Source organism: Miniopterus schreibersii, assembly GCF_964146895.1.
Source record: "Miniopterus schreibersii genome assembly, chromosome: 13".
Lineage (NCBI taxonomy): Eukaryota > Metazoa > Chordata > Mammalia > Chiroptera > Miniopteridae > Miniopterus > Miniopterus schreibersii.
The window spans coordinates 52,432,551-52,448,927 of NC_138113.1; the positions used below are offsets into that span (position 1 = coordinate 52,432,551).

General features: G+C 46.8%; 1 protein-coding gene across 6 annotated transcripts in view; it reads right to left on the reverse strand.

Moving 5' to 3' along the window:
* AFF3 (ALF transcription elongation factor 3) overlaps window positions 1–16,377 on the reverse strand; it is a 472,487-nt gene that overhangs the window by 80,774 nt on the left and 375,336 nt on the right. For all 6 annotated transcript variants that reach the window (XM_081156102.1, XM_081156098.1, XM_081156097.1 and 3 more), the window contains one exon: window positions 6,134–6,171. In XM_081156102.1, the coding sequence (XP_081012228.1) occupies window positions 6,134–6,171 (38 nt within the window). The remainder of the gene's footprint in view (window positions 1–6,133; window positions 6,172–16,377) is intronic.

Genomic DNA, 16,377 nt, shown 5'->3' on the forward strand with positions numbered 1-16,377 from the left:
GTGAGATCATATGGTCCTTGTCTTTCTCTGACTGGCTTATTTCACTTGGCAGAATGCTCTCCAGGTCCATCCATGCTGTCACAAATGGTAAGACTGCCTTCTTTTTTTTACGGCCGAGTAATATTCCATTGTGTAAATGTACCACCGCTTTTTTATCTACTCATCTACTGATGGGCACTTGGGCTGCTTCCAAATCTTGGCTATTGTAAGTAATGCTGCAATGAACATAGAGGTGCATATGTTCTTACAAACCAGTGTTTTGGGTTTCTTTGGATAAATTCCCAGATAAATGGATAAATTCTCTGGGTCACTAGGCAGTTCCATTTTTAATTTTGTGAGGAAACTCCATACTGCTTTCCACAGTGGCTGCACCAGTCTGCATTCCCACCAGCAGTGCACAAGGGTTCCCTTTTCCCCACATCCTCGCCAGCACTTGTTGTTTGTGGATTATTGATGGCAGCCATTCTGACATCAATGTGTGTGTGTGGCAGTTAATAGTGTTTCTCAATTCTATCACATCTTATATGCAGGGACCCTGCTTGAACCCTTAGTGATGAGCCCCTGACCGTCGACTCTGCCTCCTGAGGTGTCCTGCTTGCTGCAGCAGGGAACAGTCAGTTTCAGGAAAGTGTTTTCTATTAAAAGCCTAAAGTTGCCCGACCAGGTGTGGCTCAGCAGTTGAGCGTCGACCTAGGATCCAGGCGATTGGGGTTCGATTCCCGGTCAGGGCACATGCCGGGGTTGCGGGCTGCAGCCGATCAATGACTCTCATCATTGATGTTTCTATCTCTCTAACCCTCTGAAATCTCTCTATCCCTCTGAAATCAATAAAGATATATTAAAAAAAAAGAAAAAAGCCTAAAGTTGCTGTCATTTAAGCACAAAACCTTCATTCATGTGTTCACTGTTCTCTTTCATTCATCAAATAACTTATTGTGTCTCCTAAGTGCCAGGAACTGTGCTGGGTGCTAGGGATGCAAAGATTACCTTAGTTACGAATGAAATGTTTACGATTATTATAATTATTAGTAGAAACAAAGAAAGCTTTAGCGCACACCAAGTAAATTCTTTGTCAGAATATACGTAGCATGAGTCACCTGGCCCTGAGCCCACCAAGCTGCTTTGCTGCTGAGGGAGGGAGGAAGAGAGAGTTATCCTCATTGTGAGTCAGAGGACCTGGAGCCTAGTCCCAGCCCTGCCACTTGCTGCCTTGTGACCTTGGGTGGGTCTCATCACCTTCTGAGGCTCAGTCTTCATGTCTGTAAAGTGAGTCCTTCCTATCTCACAGGGTGGGTGTCAGTGTGACAGTGCCTATGAGCTCCAAAGCTCTGTGAAGAGTTACTGACACTGTCTACCAGAACTCTATTATTGAGTCCCTTGCACTGCAGAGACTGGAGACTGCCGTGAGTCGCCAGGGTTGACACATTCCCTCCAGTGTGCCTGTGGGCATCTTCCAGGCTCAAAATTTAGAACTTTTTTAAAAGTCCTCCCCGGCTTGCTTTGAGGACTCTTCCAGTCCTGCTCTCGGATGTAGAACAGACTCACGGGGAGGTAAGACCTCTTCATTTTATGCCATTCCTCACTTAGTTAATTTCATTATATTCTCCCTAATGGGAAGAGGACATTCGGTGGGTGAGATTTATTTGAGAAAGCAAAACCGAGGGCAGCAAATGCACACGCCAGCAGCCCTCCCGACGGCGAGGCCCGGGGGAGGCGCGCGGCCACTCCTGCTCACCCCGCAGCCCACGCCGCGCCCGCTGAGCGCACAGGACGCGCTCCATAAATACTTGTGGCATAAATGAATAAATCAGTGGCAGTTCAATATAAATGGATCCTGGACCTGAAATACTGCCAGATGGGCTGACAGGGCGCAGTCTGGTGATGCATCTCCGAGGCTATAAAAACGCAGCCCTTTCTGCAGTCGCAGGCTGACATTTCAGAAGGTGATTACATGCACGATTTACCCACACGGCCGTGCGTGCCCTCCAACTGCCATCGCTTCAACAACTGTTTTCACGTTGCCTTTCTGGTTCATTCCTTTTTTTTTTTTTTTTTTTAAGTCAAGCACAATTTTCCCCCAGCTCCTCATATTTCTAGCTGAATGTGATTTATTCATATGAAATTAGGCTCCATTTTTATAAAGCCCAGGTCACTGCAAACGATGCTGAGGTTTCGCAGCAAACATGACTCCTGATGGGCTGCATGAAGCACCTCTGCTCGCTGCAGGTCTGCTCGCTGCAGGTCTGCTCGCTGCAGGTCTGCTCGCTGCAGGTCTGCTCGCTGCAGGCCTGCCTGAGACGGACGGGGCACCCGGGATGATTAACGCCGACTCCTCGCGTGTCCGCATATCTTGCCCAGATTTCAAGACGGACCTCGCACTTCCCTGCAAACGCACAGCTGCTCGGCCTGATAAATCACAGGATCCTCTTTTTGATCACAGCCATCTACTATTTACTACTTAGGAAGGGAAGTCAATCACATCCAGAGGACTTCATATGCTGCACACACGTCCTTCCTCCCCTCCGGCACTTTGCATATTTTCCACTTTCCCGCTATGCGTGTTTTCCCAGGGCAGTGCGTCTACCCCAGGCACACTGGATCAGTAAGCCTCAGGCCCATTTATCCCTGCCCACTGCCTCCCTCTACCCCACCCAACACAAAAATCCACAAGAAAAGACACCTGAGAGGCACATTATAAAAGGTAGAAAACATAGTGTTTTTGTGCAAGTTGAGGTTTTCTTATAATTGGCTTGTTTGCCATATTGAGAACTGTGCCCACTCTTCCTGCCCTGGTCTCCTGACGTTTTTCATTATTTGGGGCATCACTGGGCCTCTGGCATGCCAGCTGACACTCGATGGCATAAAACAGATGAAACACTCTACAGTTGATGGCAGAAAGGAATGAAAACCAGGCCATCCCACCTACACGTGACCTTTCCCATCACTGCTGGGTGGCATGAGTGAGTTGGGCTGCAGCCAGATGTGCCTGGCCTCTGCGATCCCTCGCAGACACGACACAGTGGCTGTTTTGACTGAACCATAAATTAAGGTTATTGCTCAGGCAAAACCAAGCAAGGCCAAAGGTTTTCTTTGAACACAGATAATTTTTAAACTTAGGTAATGAAATATGTCATAGTTTTAATTTATCAAGGTTGTGTTCTGATCATGAAACTTTAAAGCACACAGTCTTAACTACCAGAGAGTGGACTTCTAGAAATCCTATTTAAACCAGGAAACTAGAGAAGTGAAAAGACAGACAAGATTGGCCTTCAGAAGACATTTGGATAGTCTCTCCCCTCTGATACCTCATGGGGATGAGCTTTCTATTGGTCCTTACAAAGGAGAGAAATGCCACCCTTTGCATTATAACTGGTCTCATTGGGTCCAGTCTCAACGCCTTGGAGGCAGGCTTTCTGCCAGGAGGCAGGAAACGGTAACAGGCTTCCTACACCTTAAACTCACATCCCTCAAACCCAAGTCCACCAAATCCTATTTCACCATCAAGCTGCACATCTTGAAACAAAACAGCTCTAACTCCTATATCAGATGTCCCTGTGTCCCCCAGGTGCTCCAGGCGGTTGCACGGCTAAGTGGAAGCGAGATGGGCCCACGGCTGGGCACACCAGCAGGACACTGAGACAAAGGCCTGTGCTGCCACGACCTGAGCCAACCTGGGCTACTCTGTTCAACTCCAGACTTGCAGAACTCAGGACCCCTCATTAAGAAGAAAAATGAAAATGCTGCCTATGGAATTTGACATCAAGAGATGGTTAACAGGCTGAAAAAGAATAGTTCAGAAACTAGAACAGTTTGTGTAAATGAACGTATACTAGAGGAGTACCAGGCTACAGGTAACCAGGGACATTGGGGTTGGATCTCTACCCTGGGAAGGTCAGAACTTGGGGCGAATTTTTACTGAGTTCCATTCCCACCCCTGAGGCGGTTCCTCTGATAGACGGTCTGTTGGGCTAAGTCATGCAGTGGTCTGACCAGGAGTCACACCGATCATTGTCTAAAAAACACTGCTTTAAGTTAGCATTCTCTAACTTAAGAAACTAGAAAATATGAATTCACTTAGTTCAGTAGGTGTTTTAAGTCCTTATTTTGAAGGAAGGTTTCTGATTGTATCTCCACATGATTACAGGTGCTTCTCGCTTAGGGAAATGACTCGTGTGGCCTGAACAGTGGAACACAGAACAGGAAAAGCACAGAGGAGGTAGCTTCAGACAACTGCATTGCTAGAATACTGACGAATGAGCCCAGTTCCCCCGATTTTGAACAGAAAAACTTACAATTTAAGGGGGAAATGCTCTACTCCACGTGAAGACAGAGAAATTCGTGAGGAGAGGAACTACAACGGGAGCCCCTGTCTCTAGGGAATGGGCTGTTTTCTTCTCACAGTATTCTGCACTTAGCCATATAATCCACAGGGGCTGAGGTGCTAACTTACTAATTGATTAACTATTGGGCTCAACCAGGGAGGGGTTGGAGAGAGTATCAGGACAAAGTCAAAGGGAATTGCTTTGTTCATCATGAAAATCCACACACCTTTTCCATCAAGGAGAGGGTCATGCGTTTTTGAGAAGAAACCTCAGAATGTATCTGTCCCAGTTTCTGATTTCTGATTGTATTTTGTAACCAGGTCTTCAAAGGGAGTCCACACTTCCCTAAAAGGTTTTGATTCCTTCTACCAGAGGTCATAACAGCATTTTGCATCTATACATGTAGCTTTATTGAAATATAATTTATATACCATAAAGTTTACCCTTTTTAAGTATGCAATTCAGTGATTTTTAGCATATTTTCAAGGTTGTGAAACCATCACCACAACCTAATTTTACAACATCTTCAAAACCCCAAAAAGAAACCTTGTAACCACTGGCAATGGCATAATGTTGTGAACGGAGGGCTTTCTCTTGTTTCTCAGTGCATTTTGTTGAAGGAATCACTTATTTAAGAGGCCAAAGGGAAATAAGGAATTAATGTGTCAGATTTTAAATGTTTGGACCCAGAGTCTCTCTTCCTCCTACCAAAAGACTCAGAAGCACCGGTGTCATCAGATTCTGTGAGATCCCAGAAGGAATTCCAGAAGCTACAGGCAGCCCCTCTGAGAGCACACGAGCCTGCGTGGTTGTCACGGGCAGGCTTTTCAACTGACGTAAACATACTCGGGTTCGGCCTGCCATCGTGGAGACACTGCTTCCACCTGTGCACGCAGATGATTTGCCCAAGTGACAGGTTTTCCCTTGGAGCAGCTGAACTGATTGTGTTTACACAGTCAATTATTGCTCATTCCACAAAAAAAGAAGGGAAGGAAGAGAGGGTGTTAATAGTCTGCTGGGTAACACTAGGGTGCCCACCAGCCAGCCGGGGGGAACATTGCCAGCTGCTTCTGATACAGCAAGAACCTCAAATGTGGAGAGAAACAGGGACTTCATCTTTACCTCCTGATAATCCTTTAAGACACACACAACCTCAGCAAGCGAAAAATATAAAAAACCAACCACAATGAAAAAGGGCCTGATCTGCTCTAGAAAGTAACTATAGCTCCCTGTTCAACTATTTTTATACAGCAAAGCGGGACGTGAAACACAGGTTGAGTGTGTCAGTTGATTAAGTTTACAGATCTCATTCAACAATACAAGTCAGAAAAAAACAGCCAAAGCGTGGAGTGAAAAGTCAGGCACTCGGGACCATGAATTGGGTGAGATGCATAAAGTATTTCAGGAGAGAATCTCATCAAAAGACAGATAGCTCCCGGGGAAATGATATGGAAAAAGTCTGAAGAAAACATCTCAAAATAAATGAAGTACTTATTGCTGAAAAATGAGCTCAGATCTCAACCAATTCCAAAGTTCAGAATTTACTGCGCCGTTCAGGCCCTTTCCTCTGGTTCCTTGTCTCTTGTTTCACTAACAACAAGGGACTCTCCACACTTTCTGTGAAATACAACAAGGCGATTTTTGCAGTAATAAAGCCACACGGGCATGACAAATCCAAGCATGCAAAACGTTTAACACCCCGGTTCCCAGATACTTGAGGGACAAAATCCGATTATGAATTATATGCCACAATAAATAGGGCTCAATGTTTCATAAAGCAATTTATAGTTCATAAAAATGACAAAACATACCTGTCAGACAGAGCGTGGAGAGCGGTTCTCTGGGCTGCCTGGTGGAAGAAAGGGCAGAGATGTTTATTTAATATTCTGACATTTAAATTATGTGCTCAATCAACACTTAAAAAACCCCGTGTCACACACATTTTTTCCATGTGGCCAAATATTAAACTACTAGTAACACAGTAAGAGCTCTGTCATGTTATGAAATGAACACTCCTGAAGAGCTGAAGCCCTTGCAGTGCCCACCTGCCACCAGGGGGCGAGCTTGGGGAGGAGGGAAGCGCTGGGTGGAGGAGGTTGGGCAGGTTAGAGGACACACCCCTCATCTGGAATCAGAGTATTTCATTTGCACTCCCTGAATCACTTTACTGTTGCTTTATTCTGTTTTCCTGTAAGAAAAAAAAAGATCTGTTCTGGTTCCTTTATAGCACCTCTCTCAATGAAGGTGAAAGTTTTGACTCAGTTTTCAGATTTTATTGAAAAAAAACACTACAATTGCAAACTGGAACACAGGCTGGAAATGCGATGATGTTATGAGATTACAGATTTTTTTTTTAGGCAATGATTTTGTGGCAACTTTTAATTTTCTATTATTTATTTATTTATCAAAATATGTCTTTATTGGTTTCAAAGAGAGGAAGGGAGAGGGGGAGAGAGAGAAACATCAATGATGAGAGAGTCATGGATCGGCTGCCTCCTGCACGCCCCCTGCTGGGGATGGAGCCTGCAACCCGGGCATGTGCCCTGACGGGGAATCAAACTTTGATCTCCTGGGTCCTAGGTCGACGCTCAACCGCTGAGCCATGCCCGCGAGGCTTGTGGCAATTTTTAAAGGCCTCATTAGAGATTCACAATGAAATATTTGTGCACACAGTGATAGGATTTGGGGATATGCCTTGAAATAACAGAGTTGGAGGGAAGGGAGAGTGGGTGGGCATGTAACTGAAACAATGTCCGTGGGTTGGTAACTGCTGAAACTAGACGAGCACACGAGGGATTATTATGTTAGTCTGGATTTTTTATGTCTTTGAAATGCTCCATGAAACAAGAAATAAAAGAAAAAAGAAACAAAAAGGCCTCCAGTTCTCCCTCAGATTTTCCCAGTTTTGCATTCACTTGCCGCCTGTCTGCCTAGTCTGGCTTCTGTCCGCGCCTCTGTGGCTGAGCTCTGAGGCTTCGGGGGGCAGAGGGCATACCCGTTCTACGTCTCCAAAGTCATTCCTGGGGGGGGACCACAGCATGGCCTGCCTGTGAGACCAAGGCTTACCCGGGGGGCGCCAAGAAATAAAAAGTGTACACGGCCCGTTTTCACCTTGTACATGACACATGGCAAGTTTACTGTTTACCAGAGACCCCAAAATGTTTCCCGTGCTATTGCTCACTCCATGTGGATAGCAGACAAAACAGACTCTTCAGATGAGAAAAACATGACCCAGGAGAAGAACCACGACCCCTGTCACAGAACTGAAGTCCACCGTTGGCGATGAACGCATGTCTTGGGTCACTCGGTCAGTCCATCACTTGCTGAATTCCCACCACATGGAGACCACAGCAGTAGGCTCCCGGAGGGATACAAGCAAAAGCAGGACAAGTAGTCATTGTCCTAGAGAAGCTCCATTCCCTAGTCAGGAAGTCTGAACAGAGGTCCAGGGATGACTTGAAGACACTTAGGAATTAACATGCAAGTAACCAGATGAGGGAGGTATGGATCTGAGTGATAACTCATGGTGGTGGACCATCGGCTCCTCAATCAGGGCAGGTGCTCAGTACACGTCTGATGAGTAAATGTTAAGTAAATGATCAATTAGGGAATCCTTCCCACTAATATTTGAGCAAAACTTTAAAGACAAGCAGGGATGTGTTCAGGAGAAGGAGGCATTGGTCATACTGGACTGCAAGGCCTCTAGCAGTGGTTCTCAACTGGGGCACCCCTTCCCCAAACCCCAAGGGTGTCTGGAATTGAGTAGGGGTATTTCTGTGTATTAATAGTGAGGGGGATCACTACTGGCAATTAATGCCTGGGGCCAGGGATGCTACAGCCTTTCAAAAGATCAAAAAGGTCCCTATACAGGAAGAGCAGTTCCCTTAGAATGACAGGAGTGTTTTGTGGAGAAACACTGCAGCCAAGAAATGAAAGAAATCTGACAGAAGTGACATAGGGAACATTAGCTTCTGGGCCTGGCAAAAGGAACTGAAACTTAATTAATAACAGGAACTTCAGTAATTCCCACAAGGGACATAACCACACTGATTGAGGAAAAGGCATAAAATCTGTTGAATTGAGCACTGAAAGTCTCCCATTCTGGGAGAGGTTTCGCCATTCGTGTATGTTATGGGCCATTCGTGTATGTTATGTCAAGTAGTCTCAGATTCCAAACTGCGCTTTCTGCCCTGAATGGAATGATGGGGGAGCTAGCCAGCCAATGTCCAGGCTACTGTGGGCAATCTATGGGGTTACCACCCCTCCTTATTCCCTGGAGTCCAGTGAATTAAGGCCCCAATGCCCTGGCATTCCAGTGCCACATAATTAGTTCAGGAGGGAAAAAAAATATCTACAGAGCTCGCTTTTGATCAGGACACCTCAGGGAGTAGAATGGGTGTGTGTGTGTGAAAACCTAGGGTAGCCTTGGAGAGCAGGAGCCCCTCTCATAGCTCCTCTCACTCCCTTCTCTCTGCTCTCCTGGGGGCCAGGCTAGGAGAGCACACAAAGAGCACCCCCCGGGTGAAGGGCAGCCTTCCCTCCTCCCAGGTTCCTCTTCTAAAGGGCCCTCTTATCACTCAGAAGGTGGCTTTCACTTTTGGCAGCTACACATGAAAAGAAATTAACTCCCTACTCCTGACTCTGTTTGGCTAAATATACAAAAAAGTATTTTGAACTCCCATAAGAAAAGATGGCTTGCATCATTAGTTCAGTCTCAGCATCATCTCTGCAGGGAGGCACTGGAGACCGACTCTTCCTGGAGTAACCGAAACCATAAGAGATGTGACCGGGAGGTCAACCAACATCTCTAACATGGCATTTGAATTTCCCCCAGCTGGGCTGTCAATATTTTAAAAGTCTATTGACTTTTTTCTCTCCTGCCTCCAAATACTTCCCGCTGACTTTTGTGATAAGGAAACAGTGCTTGTTGATGTGCAGCTTATAAGAAAGTTATTTAAAACGCAAAAGCAAAAACAAACACAAAATAAGAAACTCAGCTGCTGGGCCATCACTGGAGTGGCGTGTCCCAGGTGGCGCACCTGCCGAGGACAACCGTGCAGGGCGGCTGCCGGCCGAGTCCTCTGATATAAGCCGAGCTGGAGCCTGGAGCAGGGGCCCCTTTCCTTTAGCAGGTGGACGTAATACTGGCACCAGAGGTCTCTCGGGCTTAGATATCGGGCATCCCACCAGTCACTCAACCGTGACCTTCTGTGGGCCTCACTCCCCATCCCTCTGTGTGACACGCTCCCACACACTCAACACTGAGCCCCGCAGACCGCCTGCACCACGATTTATAAGGCCCGATTTTTATTGCGCTATTTAATTTGCAGTTATTTTACATCATTAAAAACTTTACAGAGGATGGCTCACCACCTATCAAGAAAGGCGATGAAGCTATGTTAAAGTTTTAAATAATAACTTTAAAAAAGCTTTATAACATTAAATTAAAATTGCATGTCATATACCAAAGCAAAGACCGCCAAATTTTTTTTTTTTTACTGCTCTTCTTTTAAATGTACTTTGGCTTTTGGACACTATTTTCTTTTACTGTTGGAAAATAATAAAATAAATAAACACTGAAACTAAATCGCAGAGAAAAAATTACTTAGGTGACTCATAATTGAAGCCTGAAAAACGACTCAGCGTAAACTAGATGAATTGCTCAATTTCCCTCTTGGAAGGCTGTGTGTTACGGCAACCATATTTCTCCCTTCCTAAATCATCATCTCCTCTAGTAACTTTCCTCTCATCCAGTTCGCAGCAAAATAGGTGGAGAGGGTTAGGGAATGCTTCACTGGTCTTCCTGAGCTCGTTACTCATTCACGAAGGACTCCGAAGCGTAAGCCTAGGAGACGACAAGTTTTCTGCCAGAAACCATCATTTTGCAAGGTCTCTTCAAGAGATGACATCTTTTCTCTGTCTTTATTACAGCAAGCGTGGTGCTTGGGAACATAAGCAATAGAAATTCAGGTTTCCGTGTATGCTAAATAAATTACTAGTCACAATCTATTACCGAAGGAAAATCAAAGAAGAAATCAAGTGCCATTGTTGTATCTGGGCCGAGCGTGGGACAAGTTCTCGGGTACTGGGGTGGGGAGGAGAGCAGAGGGGAGAGGCTGGGACTCAGAGGGGTGCCAGGATGACCCGGTTTCTTTCCCACTTGACAGAAACAGAACTAAGATGTGAACAGCTCCGTAATTCAATCTGAAGTACCTATTAGGTGCAGGTAACAGGCTTGGTTGGGGGGAGAAAAACACAGAGAAAGCCCTCACCATGCTGTACGCGGGGTCTAGAGGTGAGTCGGGCATAAAAAGTTACACACACGAACATTCTAGATTGCCAGGGCTGTGACAAGAGGGGATGCTGCTGTGCAACAGGGGGCCTCCCCTGGAATGAGTGGCCGAGGAAGGCTCACTAAGTAGGGGGTGATTAAGCCGATGAAGAACCTCAAGGAGGTCACTGTGGGGGAACTCAGTGAGTGGTGGGGGCAGTGGCAGGTCCCAAGGGCCTTGGAGGTCAAGTTACGGGTTTTGGGTGCTCTCCGCTGGGTAATAAGAAATCACTGAATGATTTACATTAGGGGGAGCTAAGTAAGGGATGTGTGGGACCTGTCTGTCCATATTCTGATGAATCTATAATTTTTAAAAAAGAGTACAGAGCGAGGCAATATGATTTACATTCTTCAGACCCCACTCTGCCTTCTGGGTGCTGAATGGATCTGGGCAGGAAGGGACAATGTTTAAGGTCGTTGCATTAATCCAGGCAAGAGACGCGCAAGGCAGCTCTGGAGATGAGAGAGTCTGTGTTATATTCTGGAGGCAGAATTCAGGAAGTTGGCGATAGATCGGACGTGGCAGGCCAGGGCTAGTGACAGGAATGAGTGCCAGGTCCCAGCCTGACCCCTGGTAGGGATGGAGAGCTACTGATCCTGACCGGGACGGGCAAAACGGGCGCAGGGACACGGGCAAGGGCAGAGTGGAATTTTGAGTGTGTGAAGTTCAAGTTGCCTTCAGGATGTTCAGGCGGAGATGCTGAGCAGATATCTGGATACGTGAGATGGCAGCTGTCACATGCCAATGAGGTACAAAACATCGATATGCTGTTGACAAATTACAGGCATAAAAAGGAGACATATGGCTTAATGTTTGGGGCCTACATTTTGCTTCCATTTGAAGAGAACAGGGTTAGGGTCCAGCTGGCCAGAACACGTCTGTCCGTCCATTCCACATGGAGGCAACCTCTGTGTCCGCTTTATTGTCATTATTCTGACAATAAAGGTGGCATCTCTGTAGCGGGGATCGGAATCATTTTGCTCCACCCGCTGGAAGACGGCACCCACACTCGACTGCCTGAATAAATGCCATCACGGCTCATTTCAGGTCATCTGTGTTGCGCTGTTCTGACGCACGCTGTGAAACTGAGGTCGAATCCCGTATCTTCGTAGGAATTCTGTCCAGTAAGGCCTTACTTTTTTCTTGCGATTCCCCTTAAGTTGAAACTGGTAGTTATTAATTTACTTCACTGTTTAATTTCCTTCTACATCTATTAAGACATTTTGTTTCATTACCTGAACTTTCATGCTGTTGCTTTTCATCTGAGTCTGGGTTATCGACGAGTCTTTGAACATTTTATGTTGTGGTCTCCCGTTGGGTGTTTGCCAACCCATTTAGTAATATTTGCAAGACAGGAAAGAATCTAGAATCTTGCTCTCTGTTTTTCCTCTGTAATAGTAAGTACCTAGCATTTTCATATGCCTAGAAATGCTGTCCAGGAAGCATTCTGTTCAGTAGACTTTGACCTCATTCTGTTCTCTACAGGGGTCAGGTAGAGTCGGGATGACTGACGATATACATCATCCAAATTGGAACATTTTTTGACAGTGAGGGGGGATGCTAACCAGCTTGGAGTTGGGGACAATAGGAGAGAGCCGCGCTTTTCTGAGCACAGTGGGCTGTATGGCTGCTGGAATAAAGGAGGCTCTGTGCAAATACCGAGATGACCAGGGTGAGAAGACAGAATTTCAGGGGCTGAGGAGCTTGTTAGGAGCTTGTCAATAAACGAAGCAAAGGGCTCTGCATGGGGTCAGCAGAGGACAGACCACTTCAATTCTTGGTGTCTCTGTAAGTGAAACCAACGCGCCTGTCACTTTGGGGGTCCTTCTGGTGCTCCTCCCTGTTTAGAGTCTGCCTGTCGGTGTTCCTTGAGCACAGAAGCCTGGGTGCACCTTCCTCTCTCTGAACTTGTCTAGCACTTGGGTGAGCACTGACTTCCACTCTCTCCTGAGAAGTTCTCATCTGCTTCATGAGAATTTTAGTCTCGGCTCCTCAGAGTCCTCGAAGACGCCGAAGGCAGAGATCCTAGCTCTTCCTCCCCCCAGAAAGAGTGTCCTCATGAGAGCACTCGGAGTGGATCAAGTACCTGTCAGTCACCAGGCAGGATGTGAGGGGGAACTTCTGCAGATGGCAGATGACTACCACCTTTGTTGTATGCCTGAGACACATAATCGGGGACAGGTTTAAATTCCAGGCCCCCAATTTTCACATAATTTTTACTTGTCCGAGTGGTTTTTAAAGTCATTGTAGGAAAGTATTAGTACACAGTACAAGTCAAAGACAAAAAAACCCAACAAACCCAAACAAAACACCACTTCGTCTCACCACTGGGGCGACAGCGACCATCAGCCGCTTGGTTGACTCTGTCCCTACTTTACGTGTAAAACAAATAGATCAGAGCTGCCCTCTGAGGGAAACACAAGGATTCTACAACAGCCTTGAAAAGGTAAAATCAAAGATTCTTGACGAGAGTCAGGGGGACAGGGTATGCCACCCCGGAGCCCCTGTGACTCTTCTTGGCTCCGCTGCCTTCCCTCACGCCACCCCGTGTGGCACTGCCCACTTCCCTCCCCCTCCCCCCTCGGCGAGGCTCCAGCCCCCCCTTCTCTCCTCCCCCTTCCACAGTCAGTTTCCTATAATTAGCTCCTTGCCTGCTCTTATATAAATCACCAGTCTTGCACTCTTCCTCTCACCTCTCCTTCCATTACTTAAATGGGCATTAAAAAAGTTTCAGTAATGCAAATAAAGAGCACCCCTGAGGGGGAGGGAGAGGGTGGGTGTAAAAACGTAGACTTTGATAGCTTTACACTTGGATATGCTTCTGTAACATGGGCTAACATCATATAAAATATTTTCTATTCACCTCCAGTACATGGAGGCTGGCTTGCTCATGGGGACAGGGCATCAAGGCCCCAGAGAGCGCCGAGCCCTGCCTGGGCCCCACGGGGCTATTCAGGACAGAGGGTGAAGGGAAGGAGCCTCCCCTTTGGAGTTCTTACTCGGGCTCAGTACGAGGCTTGGTGGGGTCCCAGGTACTTTCCACTGACCTTGGTAGGCGGCTGATTGTTAGGAATGCAACTCGGGCCTGGGCTGTGGAATGCAAATGTTGCTTTGCTCTCATATAAAGGGAAGATGGAAGTGGTATAAATGGTTTGAATTTTGAATTCTGCTAGTTTCAGTGCAAAGAGAACCCGGTGGGCCACTGACCGCTGACAGACGCCAGGCAAGCTTTCTCAGGAGATGCTAGAAAAGAGGAAGCGCAGGCGTTCTCTCTCAGGCGGGTGTTTGCAAAGGAGACAGGAGGGATTCGGGCTGCTGAGACTGCTACTTTTTCCTCAAGTTTACAGGGGGAGTCACATTGTTTATCTGAGGGCTTGCCAGGAACCCCTGGGGAAGAATTCCTTTTACCTCTGGGCTCCCTGTGACAGGACTCGTGTAGAGAAAGAGCCTGCCTGGGTCGGCGGGCAGGTGCAAGGGCTGCCGAGGATCCCTCAGGCCCACGGCGCGAGGCCACTGGTGCTGCTGGATGGTGGAGAGCCGGCCTCGGAGGCTGATTCTCAGGACTGTGAGGGCAGCAGAGAGATCTGGACTCTGGGACAGCACTGACAGGGCTCTACTGCCTTCCACACGAGTGTGTGTGTGTGTGTGTGTGTGTGCGCGTGTGCCCTTTTCTGCCATCGACAACTTCAACGTGAAAGGAAACGCTCTAGAATAACCTGCATATCTAATGCTGGCCAAGCTGCTTGGAGACACTCTACGGACAGCATGTGGGTTTGAAGCCCTGGTTCCTGGGAGCAGAGGCTGAGGTGGAGTGTGAAGCGCGTGCAGCCTAAGTCCTGCAGGCTCTGCCCCGGCCTTGTGGCCCGTTCATCGGGCGGTGGGCGCCACGCGCGCCTGGAACTCACCTCACAGGGCAATTTCAGCGCAGGCCAGACCTCGAGCACAGCCGAGACGGTGATGGCCCATTACTGATGCTCATCTTCGGCACAGCAGGTGGGTGCTGGGTTTAGTCGCTCCCACTTTGTCGGGTTTGCCAAACGCCTTTGGGAGCTTTCAGCGGAGTTCTTACTCGGCCTCCATACAATGCTTGGTGTTGTCCCACTTACTTTCCACTGACCTTGGTAGGTGGTTGATCATTAGGAATGCAACTCGGGCCTGAGTTGTGGAATGCAAATGTTGCTTTGCTCTCGTATAAAGGCAAGATGGAAGTGGCATAAATGGTTTGATAAGTTTGTTAAACATGCAACCTGTGTTTGAAGGACCAAAATTTAAGTCTGTCTTTATGTTTCTCTTAAACATCTCTTTTACTCAGACAGAACAGCAAAAGTTGAAGGTAAAAACAGGTTTGTAATGGTTAGGAAACACTCTCAAAATTACACTTTGTCAGTCAATTATATAACATAGAGAAAGCTGAGCCTATTGCGACTGTGTCATTATTGGTGTTAGAATTGTCACCTCTTGTGACCACTGCTTTTTGGTTTACATGTGAAAGTGTATTCACATATAATATGTTGTAATCTCATACTCTCCCTGAACTGCCTTAGACTTCTAAGAACAAAGTCCAGGTTGAAAGGAGAGGTGCCCAGAGACATGCTGCTGAACCAGACCTCCCAGAGAGAGAGATTCTGGCTACTTTGCACTCCCACACTTGTGTAGTGTACAGAGGCCCATGTTTGTTGGCCTGACACTTCAGGCCCTGTTCTGTCCATTTCCTCAAGATGGTCTTATTTCCCTCGGCACAACCTGCTGGCTGCAAATCTGAACAAGATAGAACTAGGGAGTGCCCCGTGTGTTGAATTACCACAAATGATTATGCTGCACGTAGAAATGACAGGCTAAGACTCTCCCGAGAAAGGCTGTGCTTATGAGATAACCATCCCCACTTGGAGAAGATTTGGAAGAACACAAACAGAAACAACACTTTCCAAGTGCCTATCTGGACCAAACACCTGAGTGATTTAGGCAAATCCTTTACTACATGAAACCACCCCAGCCTGGACGTGAGTGATAGCAAACACTCTAAGGAGCATCCACTCTGAATGGCTACACCTCTGCAAAAGCTATAGAAGAAAAGAATCATTCAAGGCACAGGACAAAGGGCCTGCATTAAACAGGAGCATCCCCTGGAGGGAGAACTCCACTTCCTGTGCCCGCAGCAGCCCCGCTGAGGGCCGTGTTTGAGAGGAGCCGCCCAGCAGCTAACACGCAGGGCCCTGCCTCTGGGCTCCCAACGGCGAGTCCACTCCTGTGGTATTGATGTGCACCATTAACAAAAACTTGGCTTAGCTTAAAAAAATGTATCTCTTTTCATGAATTCTTCAACTTAACAAAGTGATGGTTCTCATTTTTGTGTTAATTGTATGTTTGCCCAAATTTAATGAGTTGTCTTTTGATTTTTATGTAACTTTTCTATTTTCCCAATTTCTACTCAGACTGCAATTAGGCATGTCCTATGGTCTAGGCTGGTTGGACACAACAAATATACATAAATCCCCATCAGACCTCCAGAGGAGGTCCGAGATGATGCTTTGGGAAACAGGGTGTGGGCCTCTTTACATCTGTGTTCAGTGACATTTAAGCTGGTTGCTCATTTTGATTTTGGAAATTACAGCTCATTAACATGAAAAAAGGCAATTCCATTTTTGTGTATCTCCATCTACGCTAGTGCTTTTCACAAACATTTATAAAAAGCGGCATGATGTAATAATATGGGCCTTCTTAAA